This window comes from Lactuca saligna, chromosome 1 (genome assembly GCF_052625555.1).
Source record: "Lactuca saligna cultivar CGN05327 chromosome 1, ASM5262555v1, whole genome shotgun sequence".
NCBI classification, from domain to species: domain Eukaryota; kingdom Viridiplantae; phylum Streptophyta; class Magnoliopsida; order Asterales; family Asteraceae; genus Lactuca; species Lactuca saligna.
Window position 1 is genome coordinate 117,258,578 of NC_136417.1, and position 19,901 is coordinate 117,278,478.

At 40.7% G+C, this 19,901-nt stretch overlaps 1 protein-coding gene across 1 annotated transcript; it reads right to left on the reverse strand.

Moving 5' to 3' along the window:
• Nucleotides 1-5,366: 5,366 nt before the first annotated feature.
• Nucleotides 5,367-6,910, reverse strand: LOC145043742 (protein TEEBE-like). The gene is made up of 3 exons (XM_078992489.1): nt 6,690-6,910; nt 6,099-6,596; nt 5,367-6,018 (listed from the first exon to the last, which is right to left on the reverse strand). The coding sequence occupies exons 1-3, from the start codon at nt 6,775-6,777 to the stop codon at nt 5,495-5,497; spliced, it is 1,110 nt and encodes a 369-aa protein (XP_078848615.1). The 5' UTR covers nt 6,778-6,910; the 3' UTR covers nt 5,367-5,494.
• Nucleotides 6,911-19,901: the final 12,991 nt, after the last annotated feature.

Consider the following 19,901-nt stretch of genomic DNA (forward strand, 5'->3'; position numbering starts at 1 on the left):
TGTCCAATGTATTAACTAACTGGTAAGACATTCCATTATAGCATGGCCTTTTCAGCTTGGCCTCAATGATCCGAATAGTGTTAGGATGTTATGAGAGAGAGAGAGAGAGAGAGAGAGAGAGAAATAGTTTATTAATTATTCATGTGATGGCAAATTAATAAGAAACTAATTTAGAATTAATTTGGGTTTAATTTTTACGATTAAAAGTGCATGGAGAAAATGTTGATTATACAATAATTGAATCATAGAAGGTTCCAAATCCCATAAGGATAAGGAACAAAAATAAGGAAGGGATAAGCCTTGGGATTTTCGTCCCATGCTAGTATAGGAAGGATATTTGAATTTAGATAAATTAGATTATTTAATTATTATCTTTCTCTAGTTAAAAATTTAAATCAAATTTCTTTCCAAGCAACTAAAAACTATAAATACCCTTCCCACGCACCTCATATTTTCGTCCCACTCTTCTTTGCTAGACAAGCTAAGAGTTTATCTTCTCTCTTGGTTGGTTCCTTAGTCGATCTTTATTGTTAAAGGGTTAATCCTTTTAAATATAATAATTTGGAATTACTAGGTGTGAATAATTAGATATAATCTATTTTGGTTACTATCCTCTTTAGTTTGAAGCATTTCTAGTTCTTTCTTAAAGGTTTTTCAATAAAATTTGTTTTGCTAAAGCTTAGTGTTTTTGATCCTCTTGTAATTGTTCTTATTATTTAGGCTAAAGATCATTGTAGGTTTTAGTTGTTTGTTTTCCTTATATTATTTTTTATGCTTCCGTGGCCATTGTTAATCAGTGTAAATATATAGAGAAATTTTATCAGTTTGTCCCTACAAAAACTCTCATTTCTTAATTACTTGAAATTAATTAAATTGATATAAAACATATTCAGAAAGTATGTGTTACATTTAGTCCCTAATATAGTTTATTTTTATAGTTTTCGTTTTATTAATAATAGTTTTTGTTCATTTGCATTGTGTTTCTAATTTGTTTAAGCGTCATAAGATTTCACGATATTTATAATAGTATTAACTCATAAAATTTATATGTATTGCATAAGGCAAGATACATTTTCAAACCTTATTTTCGTTCAATTTCTCCAAACATAATGGTTTGGTTCAGAACTTTATTTTGATATTTTTATGGTCCACTTGATATGGTATAATCGTCGCCGTTATATATGTGGAATGCTGACATTTGGAAATCAAATTTTATATACGAAATGCAAATGGGTTCTTCGTCGCAACAGACGGAATGGCTTCTACTATACACTTTTAAATCTAAAACTAACGTTATATTTCATGGTTATTAAGATCCTGATTTTGATTGTATGATTGCAATCTTAGATCCTACAAATATCATAATCACACTAGAATCTATCTGAAACACAACATATATATATTAGGATTTTAGTATCCTACATACTAACTAAGATCTTAAAATTTAACTAAATATTATCAACTCTTCCATCTTTATTATACACTCGAACATCAAATTTGTGTTCATAAACTTGAAATCAATCATCGTAGCTTGTAAGAAGTCCTATAAAAGATCACCACTTCATTATTTCATCTCTGATTAAAAAGAGCATCCACATTTATACTATTCCTTTTATGTTTTTTTTTGTCTTTAGTTGTATATGTTTACACCGATCTTATTTTATTTCTTTTGTTAAAATGTTTTCTACTTGTTGCAATTTGTAGGAAAAAAAGTCTTAGTTAAAAACAAAGTAACAAGTTTCGTAAAAACACACCTTAAGAGCAAATTTAGAGGTTTGCAATCAGAACGAGGTTTGCAATCAGAAACAAAAGAAAATGACAAACGGTAAGTAGGTTTCAAAATCGTTTAAAATACACCATCGTTGCTTGACCTATTCAAAAAAATACCATCCAACTAATGACGTTGTTCGAAAAGCACCAACAAAGTAAACAATTTGTTCAAATCTTAGCCATTAGTAATCGGCATGTGTAGGTTACAGGAAAGGACTTTACCTGGGAAATTAATTAAGGAAAAACATTATGACATGTCACTCTTACGTGGATTAAGGGGAAAAAATCAAACACATTTCAGTAATCGGAGGGATGGTTCATTTACACAGTAGTTATCTTCTTCTTTGCTTCAAGCACCAAGATTGCCCCTCCTTCTCAAAATCAAATAGGTCACCAAAAAAATTGGGTCCTCTCCTCAAAATCAATCGATAGAATTCAAGAAATGCTCCAATCGAAGAAGTACATAATTGTGAACAGGAGGGAGTAGAGAACTTGTGAACATCTCTAGGGTCCGATCTTGTGTCGATCGATCAACCAGTTATCTTTTTTGTGTCAAGCAACAAGATCACTCCTCTTTCTCAAAATCAGATCGATACACCACAATTACCAAAATAATTGCAGCCTCTCCACAAAATTAATCGTTGGGATTCAAGAAACGCTCCAATTGATCGACAAACCACAACCCCACCCCATTTTAAATCGGTACCAGACAACATAGCGATGAAAAACCTTTTGTTGCTTTCTTTACTCACGATCGATCATAGGTATTTCTCTTTCTTTTCCATCTTGGTTCGATGACAACCTCCTCTTCTCCCTCCCTATTCCTTTTTTTCTAGATTTACAATGACGAAGTTGTTGATGGCATTGATTTGTGATGGTGTGTAAATGAAGGCTTCATATGGTTGAAGATGAAGGCTAGAATCAGGAAAGGGTGAAAGGGGTCCTTATCAAGCTTATGGTGTTGGTTCGGTGTTAGTGTGTGTCAAGATGGCAAGGGGATGCTTCCTATGATGAATTGTGAAGGTTAATTGTGTGGTGTATGATGGGTTTATGGTGGACGGGAGGTATAAGGTGTACAAGGGTATGGTGGATTTATCAATGTTGATTAGATATGCCAATTTACTAGCTAAGTATGCCAACTCATCCGTTAACATGAAAGATTCAGTTAGGTAAGGTGAAATTTGAACAAAGTGTGTATTTTGTTGGTGTTCTTTTGTACAAAGCCTTTAATTGAACAGACAAAACTTCAATGATGTTTCTTGAACTATTTTGAAACTTATGTATGGATAAGTTATTTTCCCTCAAAAAGAAAGTAACAAGCAATATTTTAAAAACCGGTTTGACCCAGTCGGTCGAACCAATTGGACCAGGAACCGGAGAATAGAATGGTTCAACTATCATCGGTTTTATGTTTATTTCTGAACCGAAAAAAATTGACTGGTTTTTACAAAAATCCGGGTGAACCGATTAAATTGAATAAAACACATGGAATTGAAACATTTTGCATAATAAACTTTGGTGTTTTTTCCAATCTATTAAAATTTTTATGAATAAAAACATATGATAAATGTTATAAGTTTTTTGATGTGTTTGTTTTTATTTAGGACTTTATTTTATTTTTAATGCATATGGATTAATGTAAAACTTATAATTATATGTTATTTTAATATATTTAAATTGATTTAAAAGTTTTTTTTCATTTTCATGTATATTTTTAATGTCTGAACTTGTGGACATTAAATTATTAATTTACGTGTGTGTGTGTGTCTATATATATATATATATATATATATATATATATATATATATATATATAGAGAGAGAGAGAGAGAGAGTTAGGTTCATATTTCATATGTGGATGAAAATTTATTGTGCAGATGTAGCAACCAATAGGATTTTAGGAAAAAATAAACTATTAATCAATTTAATAAGGATATATTAGTAATATTACATACGGATTAAATCTCATTCCAGATGAAAAATAACCAGGTGAATTAAATCCTTCAATTCGATACAGTGAACAACATTTAGTTCCCTGATAATGTCATTGTAGATTTGTAGTTGTAGATAAAATCTCAATTTAGGATTTATAGAGTGTTCTAATTGATTTTATTTCTCTAATTGAATGCACATGCAATCGTTTGATTTTATGAATCCAAAAAACATTATGATATTATAAGAGATTTTTTTACAATATCAGTTTTTGTCACTGTGGAACAATAACCAACAACAGTCAATGCCATTATTTAATGACTAGAAAATCTTCTTTATATTTACCACAAGGTGCATGGATGATTTACACAAACTTGTTATGAAATGTGTACCTGGGAATCAAAATTTGTATTGCTTTCTAGTGATGGAAATTAAAATTTGTATTACTTTCTTAAAATGATTGTTGGACAAATTTAATTAAAAAAACTTGATGATTATCATATGATGTTAATGTACTTGTTTTATCTTTAATGTTTCATAACATATTGATTTTCTATGTTTTAAAAAAATATGCAAGTGATTTTTTAAAAAAATTGTTTAATTTATACTGATTTACCGATTGATTGTGTTTGAATTATGTTGACAGTTTTTTTCCCCTATATTGTTAAAAGACTATCATCACAGTTGAGATTCATCATACCGACATATCAAAATATAACATAAGGTACAAGTTACTAAAGCAGAAAACAAGAATCAAAACGAAGATTCTTTCAAAAATGACATTGTATTCTTATAGGATAAAGATTTTTTTAAGAATAACTTACTATAAAACATTGTACTCTTAAAGATTGTAAAAAAAATTAATAGAAAAACATTGTATTTTGATAGGTGACTGTAAATTTGTTTTTTATATATTTTTGGACTTTAGATTCTTGAATAATGTTAATAATAAATAATTATTCATTAATAATGTTGTTATTCTTCAAGTTATGGTTCAAATATTTGTTATTTTTTGGTAGGTCAATTCAATTAAAATTTGTATTCGATCAGAATATGCATTCTTATAGAATGTTCGATTTTGGAAAATTATTATCTTTAAAATAAAATTTAAAATTTTAAAAAAATTAATTATTCCATAAATCCAAATATTTCCTATTTTAGATAAAATTTAATGGATTAAAATACCCTTAAGTTACCATTTCATTTAATTTGAATGCTTTTATCAATTTTCTTTATTTTAATTAAATATGTAAATAACTTTCTTAAAATAAATTAAATCACCAGCCCAAATTCATTCTTACATCCCCAGAATATTTATCATCTACGTTATAATATATATATAGAAACTCGACGATCGAACCGTTAAACCGGTTAAACTGAAAATCTAAACCCCTTAAACTGAAAATCGGTTGCGGCTCAACTAAAAAACCAGTTCTTAAAAAGTTCATAACAAGCATCACAAAAACATACCTTAAGAGCAAATGTAGATGCTAGATCATTTTTTAGTAGGATCATATAAGATCACGACAATTTTTAACATCGATATTTTTTTTCAGAATATTTTAAGTTTATAATAAACAGATTAATTTGTTGTTTTTTTGGTATAGATTCAAGTCAATCCGAATGTTTTCATTTGATCAAAGATCTATATGTTCAATGTCTAATTAGTACCAGAAACTAATTCCATTCATGGCACGTTAAACAAGTGACCAAGCTCAAACAAAATCAAGGGGTCTGATTCACAAACTAAGACCAGACTCAACTCGAATTTTTACATATCATCTTCTCCATCTTAAGCTCTCACAGGAAAAACCCTAACTTCATCAATTACAGGGCCACAAAGAGACCCAAAATCATCAGCCCTAGTGTGATAATACGAGCTGTAAAAAGTCACTCTAGTTCTCGCCGACAGCGCCTTAAACTTCATGCTCACCACCTTCGACTTCCCCTTTCCTTCCGATTTGAATGGAGCTTTCAGGGTGTCTTTTGCAGCAAATGCTTCAACCATCATGTCTCCATGGCACCCGTTCTTCGCGTCTCCAATGGCAAATGATAGGCTGTAGAGTTTGTTTGGGATTGTTCGGAGGATTTGTGCGATGGCGCTTTCTCTTCCGGCGACTAGTTCGATGGCGGCAACGCCGGAGGGGACGTTGAAGTGTTTGTTGTCGATGAACTTAACGGCTTTTAGAGACTCGATGATCCATCCGGGGAGAGGAGATGTTATGTCTTCTTGTCGAGGAGGGAGGAGGACGCCATTGGAGGAGTTGAATAACCGGTGAGGTCCTTCCTCAAATCCGCCATTTTTCACGATATTAACTGCAAAGAAAACAATCAACGAGCTGTTAGATCTAAGTACAGATCTGGATAGTTTTCTTCAGATTTAGAAGTTTACTTACGGCGAGTAGGTCTGGGAGGGAGGAGCTCTTTAATGGCGACGGCGTCAATGAGAGGACCACATTTGGGATCTTCTTGTACACCAGGGTTATGGAAGGTTAACCTCACTGAGCTCGAATTCGCTTTAAATCCATAAGCGTAGACATCGCCACCGTCGCTGCTGTAAAGAGTCTGCAGCGGAAGGTCACCGGACTGCGGTGGCACCGATACTCTCAAAACCTCCTCTTGCGCACATGTCCTGGAAGCACCAAACGTCACAGCATATAAAGATCCAGCTTTCACAGCTATATTTTGAGAGATTGTAGCTTCGTTCCCGAGTCTGACGGCGTGGACGCCGTGTGCCACCGGAAAGTACATTCCACCCGGCTGAGGTCCGCCGTGGATGTACTCAACTAGACCGCTGATTTCCCATTTGGGTAATGCGGTTTTACCCAGCAGGACTGTTTTCTTTATGTCGGTTGCTTTTGGTGGTTCTTCGAAGTTTCCATTTGGCAAGAGACCTGCACAGAGCACGAGTAACAATGGCGTTAATGGTGTTGATCATTAGTGGGTGTTAATGAAATCAGAATCTGAAGCGAAAGATGGTAAGATACCTTCCATTGGAGTTGCAGGGGGACGAGCAGCAAGAACAGAGGTGGAGACGAAGATTAAAACAAGCAACATGGAGATAAGTTTCGACATTTTTACAGGGAGGAGTGGGATTTGGATGGCGAAAATTAGGGTTTTGTGGTTGAAATTTATATGGAAAAATGGGGGGAGAGGGAGAAAGAGGAATATCTTGAGAACGGAGACATAGGGTCTGCTTGTTTGGATGAACGGTGGATTCTATTTGAAGAAAGCGGATGATGACAGACACGAGGGATGTTGGGGTGTGCTTCCTTTTTTTTACTAAGATTTCTCCTTGATTCGTGCAATCTAAATTGTTGTTATTTATAAAGTAATTTAATCTATGATTTTGAGAGATTCTGGCAGAAAATCAATGTAACTTTAAGTGTTTGGGGATAATACCGTGTGTTATATCCATCATTAACCATTATAGTGGTGGGTGCCACCTAATCATCACATTCAACCATTAAACCTATGGATACCCACCACAATATTCTTCTTATTTTTTTATTTTTAAATTAAAAAATATATATTTTTTAATTAATTAAAATGTAGAGAAAGATAGAGAGAGATAGAGAGACATGGAGAGAGAAAAAAAGTTATTGGATGTTGTTGTCCGTGCTCCCCACCACATTTGACCACGAATTTTTCCACCACTAGCCACCACTAAGAGTATGGGGTGGTGTTCACATTTTTTGTTCGTGGCCATATAGACCACCAACATACTCGTTATGAGTATACCATAAGGCCTAATGACTTAGAGAGGATAACGAAAACTATTTTAAAAATATGTTTTTTAGTTGAACCATTATTGCAATTGGTTTTAGGTTCATTCCTGTTCGACCGTTTCTACTTACAATAAAAATCTCCCTACCTAATAAAAGAGTAGCGTATTTGTCACATGTCAATCAATTAGAGCTTCACATTAATTATTTGTCACTTGTCATTCTAAGGTTTTTCCTCATTAATTAAATTTCCACTACTTCACTCCTCCATTTTACACATATCAAACACCTCAACAAAAAATTTATTTGTAATATCTATTGCCTAATTTATTAAATTATTAATTTTTTTTATCATTGCTCAATAATCACCTTATAATTTAATTAAAATTATTTTTACCTTTCTAATTCGTGGTGCCCACAGGTTATAAACTAGTATATATATAAATATAAGTAATAGATCAATTTAAATCATAAGTTTTACATCAATCTATATAAACAAAATATAGTATTAAATGAATACAAACGCATTCAAAAATCTTATAACATTTATCATGTATTTTTATTAAAACAAATGTAAATAGATGTAAAAAAAACTGCTATGTAAAATGATTAATTTTCATATGTTTTATTTAATTTAACCGGTTTAATCATTTATTTGAAAAAAACGACCGATTCATTTTAAATAGACATAAAATCAGTACTAGTTGAACCGCTTTCTTCTACGGTTTCCGGTTCGACCGGCCGGTTCAAATCGATTCTTAAAACATTGGTAATAAACTTTTAATTTTTTTCACATTTAGCCACTGAAATTTTTTTCGTATTGATTTACCCATAAATTATTTGAAACTGTTTATATTTTACCTTTATAACCGGTTACAACAAACGGTCATAAGGGTTGTAACACCGTAAATTTCAAAATAATTTTTCACAATTTATAAAAACATATGGGAAAATGACTTGTAAGGGTAACAAAGTATAAGACTTGTACAAAAAATACCATTGAACTTTTTTTTGTACACATATCACTAATCAACTATAGCTTTTGTACACATATGACCATTAAATTTCACATTTGTTCAAAAAATACCATTATACTACCGATAATAATAGGTTGTTAGCCACGTAGCATGCCATGTGGCTGCTGACGTGGATTTTACTGTTTATTATGTACACATTATACCATTAAACTATTTTTTGTACACATTATACCATTAAACTTTTTTTTGTACACATTTTACCATTAAACTTTTTTTTGTATACATTTTACCATTAATGTTATATAATTTATTGAAAAAAATATCATTTCAAAAAAATATATCTCATTACATAAAAGTAGGTTTCCCATCATCTGATGTGGATTTTACTGATTTTCTAAATTTTAGTAAACTTATTATTATAAGTCATTTTCCTATCGGTAAACAACGACATAATTTCAATGCATTTTTTTAATCATCAACAATAATCAAGAAGAGGGGGGATTATAATAAGGTAACATGTACAAAATGTTTCATGAGTTTATAAGTGTGCCTCAAATGTAATTTCCTAAGAAAATGACTTATAAGAATATGTTTACAAGACATTAGCTAAAATAATGAACAATTGAATATTTCTTCGCCGCTCCAGATAAAAGTCTCAAGTTCAAACCTTGTGGGTTTCAATTGATGTATGACCAACATAAATTCACAATGTAGTTGTAAAAGAAAGTCCTTAATATCATTGTAAAAAACAAATCGTTTCCCCCAAACCTTACAAAATCAGAGAGTCACAATAGGTGATGGAAAACCCATTTTATGTAAAAATATTAATTTTTTTAAATGATATTTTTTGAATAAATTATATAAGATTAATGGTAAAATATGTACAAAAAGTTTAATGGTAAAATGTACACAAAAAAAGTTTAATGGTATAATGTGTACAAAAAATAGTTTAATGGTATAATGTGTACATAATATACAATAAAATCCACGTCAGCAGCCACATGGCATGTTACGTGGCTGGTGACCTACTATTATCGGTAACATAATGATATTTTTTGAACAAAGGTGAAGTTTAATGGTCATATGTGTACAAAAGTTATAGTTGATTGGTGATATGTGTACAAAAAAAAGTTCAATGGTATTTTTTGTACAACTCTAATATTTTATTACCCTTAAAAGTCATTTTCCCAAAACATATCTCATTAACTTTCCATAAAAACATCAAGTTTAAATCTCAATTCACATTATACAAAATCCCAAGATCAATGTATATCAAAAATCCCATGCGTGTGTACAGATCAAGCCGGCGCCTTCCCACGGTCATCGCTAGTACCTGAAACAACAACACTAACACTGTAAGCACAAAGCTTAGTGAGTCCCCCAAAATACCACATAAACACACATACATATATTAGCCACTCGAGGCTATAACTCTGTGGGTCCGTACACCCAAGCTCTGTGAACCCTCAGGTTCTAACTCTGGGAACCTTCCGGTTCCAACTCTATAAACATGCACAACATAAATCACATAGACATCATGCAGTACAACACATAGCATACACATAACATACATATACTCAGACACATAACTCTGATTACCTACTCAAGGTAAAGTATAGTGAGAAGACTCACCTCGCGTATCTCGATGACTCACAATCCTGAAATCCCTCGTGCTCGATCCTCCGAGCTATAATCCTCCTATAACATCATATGTCTCTAATTAACACTCTTTACACTAAGGTTGACTACCCCTAAGAAGTCAACACTGGTCAACTCTGGTCAACGGTCAACGGTCAACTTTGACCGGACTCGGTGAGTGAACTATGGCGACTCGGCGAGTCTAGACGTTTTCACCAACCTCTCCGGAATTCCCTCTTGACACGTCGAGTACTCCCCCTGACTCGACGAGTTCCACCTGGAAGAATCGCGGGGCCACCGCGACTCAACTCGCCGAGTCTCAAGAACAACTCGGCGAGTCCCAGCTCGACTCAGTCCACCTGACCACCCTCTCTAACTCGTCCTGACTCACTGAGTCAACCTATGACTCGACTGGACCACTCACTGGCCGATCTAAGGGCAATCTTCAAGCTACTCGCCGAGTCTGCTCATCGGTCTCGGCGAGTCCATGCCATGCAATCACTCAAACTCGCTTCTAAGGTCAGATCTGCTCCAACAATTCATAGATCTGGCCTTCCTAGACTGATTCATCACCTAAAGCCCTTATCTTGGTGTTCACAACACACCCCATGGCTCATAAATAGCATTTTGACCCAAGGTATAACGATTCCAATCCAAAACCTCCATTGATTCACAGAAAGCTTGGACAAAGGGACACTCTGGACCTCCAAGGGTCCAGATCTATGGTCTAAATTGCTTAAGGGGCCAAGGGGGCTCTAGATCTAGCCACAAAAGGGTTCAATAAACCCTAAATCAAATAAACATCAACATAGAAGAGGATAGCTCGAAGATATTACCACAATAGTGATGCTCTGGACTCCAAACTCTCAGAAAATGGCTCCCCTTGCTTTCCCCTTAGCTGATCCTCCCTTTCCCTTGCAAGATGACACCTCCAAGATCAATAATGGCCTCCTACTTTGCTCCAAACGCTCACACTCGATTAGGGTTTCACTCAAGGGACTGGTGAGCACAAATGACGGCCATAAGACCCTTTAAATAGGTCCCAAACCCGAGAAATTAGGGTTTCATTAAACAGCGCAGACTCGCCGAGTCCATACCCTGGACACGCCGAGTCCAGGCGCGAACCCGCGACCAGAACCGCGATCCTACTCGGCGAGTCTGAGCTCCAACTCGCCGAGTCCCCTCTCAAAACACCAAAAACATAAACATAAAAGAACACATACCAGCCACGACATTGGGCGCTGCACGGACCTCCTCCGCGGTCAGCTGAAAGGCTCTCCCTAGTGCCCTCGGCACCGCGGCCTTTACTGGCCGACTCTCTGTAGCTCTGATGGCGACAGGGGCAGATCCCTGAGGTGATCCCTGAGATGACCCTCGCAGCTGCGGACACTCGGCCTTCCGGTGTCCGGTCTGATTGCAGTGGAAGCACACTGCAAACCCCTTGGGGCAATCCTTGGCCATATGCCCCTCCTTGCCACATTTGTAGCAAGATCCCGCTCGACAGACTCCATCATGACCCTTGCCACACTTCCCACAAGTGCGGCCCTTCTGGCTCCCTGGTTTGGGATCAGCGGGCTTGGCCCGCTTGGCTGCCGGCTGAGACTGTGCCGGTCGCCGATCCCTCCCCTGAGACTCCGCATCCTCCCTAGCCTGAGTCTCTAGCTCGATCTCCCTCTTCCGGGCATTTGCCTGAAGCTCAGCAAATGTCCGGTACGAGGAGTTCGTCGCGAACTCCCGAATATCCCGCCTCAAAACGCTCAAATAACGGCTCATACGTGCCTGCTCAGTGGACACGTGCTTAGGGCAGAACATCGCCCTCTCATGAAACATCCTCGTGATCGCTGTAACCGACTCAGTACCCTGCTTGAGGGTCAAAAACTCTTGTGCCAAACGCTCCCTCTCCACCTGGGGAACGTACTCATCTCGGAACATGACAGTGAACCTCTCCTAGGTCACTGCCGCAAGCTCAGCAGGCGTATAATGCGCTGTCACAAACTTCCACCAGTCCTTCGCTCCCAAGCGAAGCTGGTTCAACGCGAACCGAACCTTCAAATGCTCAGGAGATGAGCAAGTGAAGAAGCACCCCTCAATATCAGATATCCACCTCATCGCTGCCACCGGATCCTGGGTCCCATCAAACTCTGGTGGTTTTGTGTTGCTGAACTCCCGGAACAGCAACGCATCACCACCTTGCGGCCTCACAGCAGCAACCGCTGCGGTAGCCGCTGCAACAGCAGCCTCAGAAAGAGCGGCATAATGCTCGTCAAACGTCTCAATCAGCGTGGTCTTTATAGACCCAAACATCTCTGGTATCTCTGCCCTGATGGCCGCAGCCACCTCCTCATGAATGATCCGGTGGATCTCCTCATCACTGGTACCACTGCTCTCGGGCATCAAGCGTGTCCTCACCATGATCTACCTCTAAAATACAACATACGATAAATTAGAACCCTTACGAGCATACTCACACTCGACAACTCTTTCCTCCTTGATTCTTGGTATTCCAAAGATTCTTACTTGGGCTGTACACCGCTCCGGTGCTTTCAGTAGTACGGGCCCAATACTACTGTCCACACCGTATCAGAATACACCCCAAGTCCTCCTCTTCGGATCCCAATTTCCAAGTACTCTATCATGCATAGACCTCCCACTAATAGATCTCTCATAAGCCCCTTGCTGCTACCTACTCACTCTCAAGCCTCTCATAGCAGCTCACCTCTTCCTAGGCTAAGGCATCACAAATCAGGCCAATCTAGTCCTAATAGGAATACCTAGCCTACTCTAGCATGCGAATACATCATATCAGTATCAATATCACATAACATAAGGGTATTTTGGGAAATCACCGTTCGGGCGCGGACTGATCGTACACACAACTCTGCTCTGCATTTTCAAAATCTTTTATACTTCTCTTTTTTTTGAAAATACTTCTCAAATCCTCAGTTTGAGTTCAAATACGCCCGAAGGTGTACTCGAATCCCTCAAACCAAGGCTCTGATACCAACTTGTAACACAGTAAATTTCAAAATAATTTTTCACAATTTATAAATACATATCTCATTAACTTTCCATAAAAACATCAAGTTTAAATCTCAATTCACATTATACAAAATCCCAAGATCAATGTATATCAAAAATTCCATGCGTGTGTACAGATCAAGCCGGTGCCTTCCCACGGTCATCACTAGTACCTGAAACAACAACACTAACACTGTAAGCACAAAGCTTAGTGAGTCCCCCAAAATACCACATAAACACACATACATATATTAGCCACTCGAGGCTATAACTCTGTGGGTCCGTGCACCCAAGCTCTGTGAACCCTCAGGTTCTAACTCTGGGAACCTTCCGGTTCCAACTCTATAAACATGCACAACATAAATCACATAGACATCATGCAGTACAACACATAGCATACACATAACATACATATACTCTGACACATAACTCTGATTACCTACTCAAGGTAAAGTATAGTGAGAAGACTCACCTCGCCTATCTCGATGACTCACAATCCTGAAATCCCTCGTGCTCGATCCTCCGAGCTATAATCCTCCTATAACATCATATGTCTCTAATTAACACTCTTTACACTAAGGTTGACTACCCCTAAGAAGTCAACACTGGTCAACTCTAGTCAACGGTCAACGGTCAACTTTGACCGGACTCGGCGAGTGCACTATGGCGACTCCGCGAGTCTAGACGTTTTCACCAACCTCTCCGAAATTCCCTCTTGACACGTCGAGTACTCCCCCTGACTCGACGAGTTCCATCTGGAAGAATCGCGGGGCCACCGCGACTCAACTCGCCGAGTCTCAAGAACAACTCGGCGAGTCCCAGCTCGACTCAGTCCACCTGACCACCCTCTCTAACTCGTCCTGACTCACTGAGTCAACCTATGACTCGACTGGACCACTCACTGGCCGATCTAAGGGCAATCTTCAAGCTACTCGCCGAGTCTGCTCATCGGTCTCGGCGAGTCCATGCCATGCAATCACTCAAACTCGCTTCTAAGGTCAGATCTGCTCCAACAATTCATAGATCTGGCCTTCCTAGACTGATTCATCACGTAAAGCCCTTATCTTGGTGTTCACAACACACCCTATGGCTCATAAATAGCATTTTGACCCAAGGTATAAGGATTCCAATCCAAAACCTCCATTGATTCACAGAAAGCTTGGACAAAGGGACACTCTGGACCTCCAAGGGTCCAGATCTATGGTCTAAATTGCTTAAGGGGCCAAGGGGGCTCTAGATCTAGCCACAAAAGGGTTCAATAAACCCTAAATCAAATAAACATCAACATAGAAGAGGATAGCTCGAAGATATTACCACAATAGTGATGCTTTGGACTCCAAACTCTCAGAAAATGGCTCCCCTTGCTTTCCCCTTAGCTGATCCTCCCTTTCCCTTGCAAGATGACACCTCCAAGATCAATAATGGCCTCCTACTTTGCTCCAAACGCTCACACTTGATTAGGGTTTCACTCAAGGGACTGGTGAGCACAAATGACGGCCATAAGACCCTTTAAATAGGTCCCAAACCCGAGAAATTAGGGTTTCATTAAACAGCGCAGACTCGCCGAGTCCATACCCTGGACACGCCGAGTCCAGGCGTGAACCCGCGACCAGAACCGCGATCCTACTCGGCGAGTCTGAGCTCCAACTCGCCGAGTCCCCTCTCAAAACACCAAAAACATAAACATAAAAGATACCTGGAAATCCGGGCTGTTACAACTCTCCCCCACTAGAACTAGACTTCGCCCTCGAAGTCTCGCTCTGAAAATAGCTCCGGATGCTACTCACGCATCTCACGCTCTGGCTCCCAGGTCATCTCTGATCCCTCCCGATGTTGCCACTGAACCAACACCAGAGGTACCTCCTTGTTCCTCAGAACCTTGATCTTCCGATCTCTGATGGCCACTGGCCTCTCGGCATAATTCAGGCTCGCATCCACCTGAATATCCTCTAATGGAACCACTGCCGACTCGTCGGCTATACACTTCCTCAACTGCGACACATGAAAAGTGTCGTGAATCTGCCCCAACTCTGCTGGCAACTCCAAACGATAAGCTACCCGGCCTACCCTTGCAACCACACGAAATGGACCAATATACCGGGGCCCCAACTTGCCCCTCTTCCTGAATCGAATCACTCCTTTCAAAGGAGAGACCTTCAAGAGAACGAAGTCGCCGACCTGGAACTCAAGCTCGGACCGGCGTCTGTCTGCATAACTCTTCTGTCGGCTCTGAGCGGTCAACACCCTCTGTCTGACCTGCTGAATCTGCTCTGTCGTCTGAAGCACGATCTCTGTACTGCCCATCACTCGCTGACCAACCTCTCCCCAACAAATTAGGGGTCCGACACCTCCTCCCATACAACAGCTCAAAGGGCGGCATACCAATGCTCGAATGATGGCTGTTGTTGTAGGAAAACTCTGCCAAGGGTAAATACGCATCCTAGCTACCCCCGAAATCCAACACACATGCTCGGAGCATGTTCTCAAGCGTCTGAATCGTCCGCTCACTCTGACCGTCTGTCTGGGGATGATATGCGGTACTAAAATGCAGTCTAGTACCCAACTCCTCATGAAATTTCTTCCAGAACTTGGAAGTGAAACGCACATCACGGTCCAAAACAATCGAGATCGGCACCCCATGCCGAGATACCACTTCCCTCACATACACCTCCGCCAATTTCTCTGCTGAAGAACTCTCACTAATGGCAAGGAAGTGAGCGCTCTTCGTCAACCTGTCCACAATCACCCAAATTGCATCAACTCCTCTGGCAGTCCTCGGCAATTTGGTGATGAAATCCATAGTGATTTGTTCCCAATTCCACTCGGGAATCTCCAATGGCTGCAACTTGCCATGCGGCCTCTGGTGCTCGGCCTTAACCCTACGGCAGGTCAAGCACCTCTCTACAAACCATGCGACGTCCCTCTTCATACAGGGCCACCAATACTCTTTTCTCAAATCCAAATACATCTTAGTGGCCCCTGGATGGATCGAAAATTTCGACCGATGAGCCGCCTCCATCAAAGTGGTACGCGTTCCTCCCACAAACGGTACCCAGATACGCCCCTGAAATGTCATAAGACCCCGACCATCGGTCACGAACTCTGAAACCAAACCAACAACCCGTTCCCTCTTCTGCATCTCAGGTTGCATAGCCTCGGCCTGTGCCCCGCGAATGGCGTCCAATACCGGAGCTATCACGGTCAATCTCAAACAGACATCCCGCAGTGGAGTGCTCTCCGCCCTGCGGCTCAACGCATCGGCTACCACATTTGCCTTTCCTGGGTGGTACAGGATCTCACAATCATAATCCTTGACCACATCCAACCACCTTCTCTGACGCATATTTAGGTTGGGCCGATCCATCAAATACTTCAGACTCTTATGGTCCGTGTATATCGTACACCGAACCCCATACAAGTAGTGACGCCAAATCTTGAGGGCGAACACCACTGCCCCCAACTCTAGATCATGGGTGGGATATATCACCCTCTCATCAGCTATGGAAACTCTCAGAGGTCGACTCAACGCCTCACGAGTAACTCTGATATGCTGACTAAAAGCCAAAGATACAAAAGACCGACTCGCACCCGAGTCAAATAACACCAAGGCAGGTACAGAATTCACAAGAAAAGTACCTACGCATAACATAACATAAGCTTAATATCTCAACATCAAAATAAATATATGAAAGAACACATACCAGCCACGACATTGGGCGCTGCGCGGACCTCCTCCGCGGTCAGCTGAAAGGCTCTCCCTAGTGCCCTCGGCGCCGCGGCCTTTACTGGCCGACTATCTGTAGCTCTGATGGCGGCAGGGGCAGATCCCTGAGGTGATCCCTGAGATGACCCTCGCAGCTGCGGACACTCAGCCTTCCGGTGTCCGGTCTGATTGCAGTGGAAGCACACTGCAAACCCCTTGGGGCAATCCTTGGCCATATGCCCCTCCTTGCCACATTTGTAGCAAGATCCCGCTCGGCAGACTCCATCATGACCCTTGCCACACTTCCCACAAGTGCGGCCCTTCTGGCTCCCTGGTTTGGGATCAGCGGGCTTGGCCCGCTTGGCTGCCGGCTGAGACTGTGCCGGTCGCCGATCCCTCCCCTGAGACTCCGCATCCTCCCTAGCCTGAGTCTCTAGCTCGATCTCCCTCTTCCGGGCATTTGCCTGAAGCTCAGCAAATGTCCGGTACGAGGAGTTCGCCGCGAACTCCCGAATATCCCGCCTCAAAACGCTCAAATAACGGCTCATACGTGCCTGCTCAGTGGACACGTGCTCAGGGCAGAACATCGCCCTCTCATGAAACATCCTCGTGATCGTTGTAACCGACTCAGTACCCTGCTTGAGGGTCAGAAACTCCTGTGCCAAACGCTCCCTCTCCACCTGGGGAACGTACTCATCTCGGAACATGACAGTGAACCTCTCCCAGGTCACTGCAGCAAGCTCAGCAGGCGTATAATGCGCTGTCACAAACTTCCACCAGTCCTTCGCTCCCAAGCGAAGCTGGTTCAACGCGAACCGAACCTTCAAATGCTCAGGAGATGAGCAAGTGAAGAAGCACCCCTCAATATCAGATATCCACCTCATCGCTGCCACCGGATCCTGGGTCCCATCAAACTCTGGTGGTTTTGTGTTGCTGAACTCCCGGAACAGCAACGCATCACCACCTTGCGGCCTCGCAGCAGCAATCGCTACGGTAGCCGCTGCAACAGCAGCCTCAGAAAGAGCGGCATAATGCTCGTCAAACGTCTCAATCAGCGTGGTCTTTATAGACCCAAACATCTCTGGTATCTCTGCCCTGATGGCCGCAGCCACCTCCTCATGAATGATCCGGCGGATCTCCTCATCACTGGTACCACTGCTCTCGGGCATCAAGCGTGTCCTCACCATGATCTACCTCTGAAATACAACATACGATAAATTCGAACCCTTACGAGCATACTCACACTCGACAACTCTTTCCTCCTTGATTCTTGGTATTCCAAAGATTCTTACTTGGGCTGTATACCGCTCCGGTGCTTTCAGTAGTATGGGCCCAATACTACTGTCCACACCGTATCAGAATACACCCCAAGTCCTCCTATTCGGATCCCAATTTCCAAGTACTCTATCATGCATAGACCTCCCACTAATAGATCTCTCATAAGCCCCTTGCTGCTACCTACTCACTCTCAAGCCTCTCATAGCAGCTCACCTCTTCCTAGGCTAAGGCATCACAAATCAGGCCAATCTAGTCCTAATAGGAATACCTAGCCTACTCTAGCATGCGAATACATGATATCAGTATCAATATCACATAACATAAGGGTATTTTGGGAAATCACCGTTCGGGCGCGGACTGATCGTACACACAACTCTGCTCTGCATTTTCAAAATCTTTTATACTTCTCTTTTTTTTGAAAATACTTCTCAAATCCTCAGTTTGAGTTCAAATACGCCCGAAGGTGTACTCGAATCCCTCAAACCAAGGCTCTGATACCAACTTGTAACACCGTAAATTTGAAAATAATTTTTCACAATTTATAAATACATATCTCATTAACTTTCCATAAAAACATCAAGTTTAAATCTCAATTCACATTATACAAAATCCCAAGATCAATGTATATCAAAAATCCCATGCGTGTGTACAGATCAAGCCGGCGCCTTCCCACGGTCATCGCTAGTACCTGAAACAACAACACTAACACTGTAAGCACAAAGCTTAGTGAGTTCCCCAAAATACCACATAAACACACATACATATATTAGCCACTCGAGGCTATAACTCTGTGGGTCCGTGCACCCAAGCTCTGTGAACCCTCAGGTTCTAACTCTGGGAACCTTCCGGTTCCAACTCTATAAACATGCACAACATAAATCACATAGACATCATGCAGTACAACACATAGCATACACATAACATACATATACTCTGACACATAACTCTGATTACCTACTCAAGGTAAAGTATAGTGAGAAGACTCACCTCGCGTATCTCGATGACTCACAATCCTGAAATCCCTCGTGCTCGATCCTCCGAGCTATAATCCTCCTATAACATCATATGTCTCTAATTAACACTCTTTACACTAAGGTTGACTACCCCTAAGAAGTCAACACTGGTCAACTCTGGTCAACGGTCAACGGTCAACTTTGACCGGACTCGGCGAGTGCACTATGGCGACTCGGCGAGTCTAGACATTTTCACCAACCTCTCCGGAATTCCCTCTTGACACGTCGGGTACTCCCCCTGACTCGACGAGTTCCACCTGGAAGAATCGCGGGGCCACCCCGACTCAACTTGCCGAGTCTCAAGAACAACTCGGCGAGTCCCAGCTCGACTCAGTCCACCTGACCACCCTCTCTAACTCGTCCTGACTCACTGAGTCAACCTATGACTCGACTGGACCACTCACTGGCCGATCTAAGGGCAATCTTCAAGCTACTCGCCGAGTTTGCTCATCGGACTCAACGAGTCCATGCCATGCAATCACTCAAACTCGCTTCTAAGATCAGATCTGCTCCAACAATTCATAGATCTGACCTTCCTAGACTGATTCATCACGTAAAGCCCTTATCTTGGTGTTCACAACACGCCCCATGGCTCATAAATAGCATTTTGACCCAAGGTATAAGGATTCCAATCCAAAACCTCCATTGATTCACAGAAAGCTTGGACAAAGGGACACTCTGGACCTCCAAGGGTCCAGATCTATGGTCTAAATCGCTTAAGGGGCCAAGGGGGCTCTAGATCTAGCCACAAAAGGGTTCAATAAACCCTAAATCAAATAAACATCAACATAGAAGAGGATAGCTCGAAGATATTACCACAATAGTGATGCTCTGGACTCCAAACTCT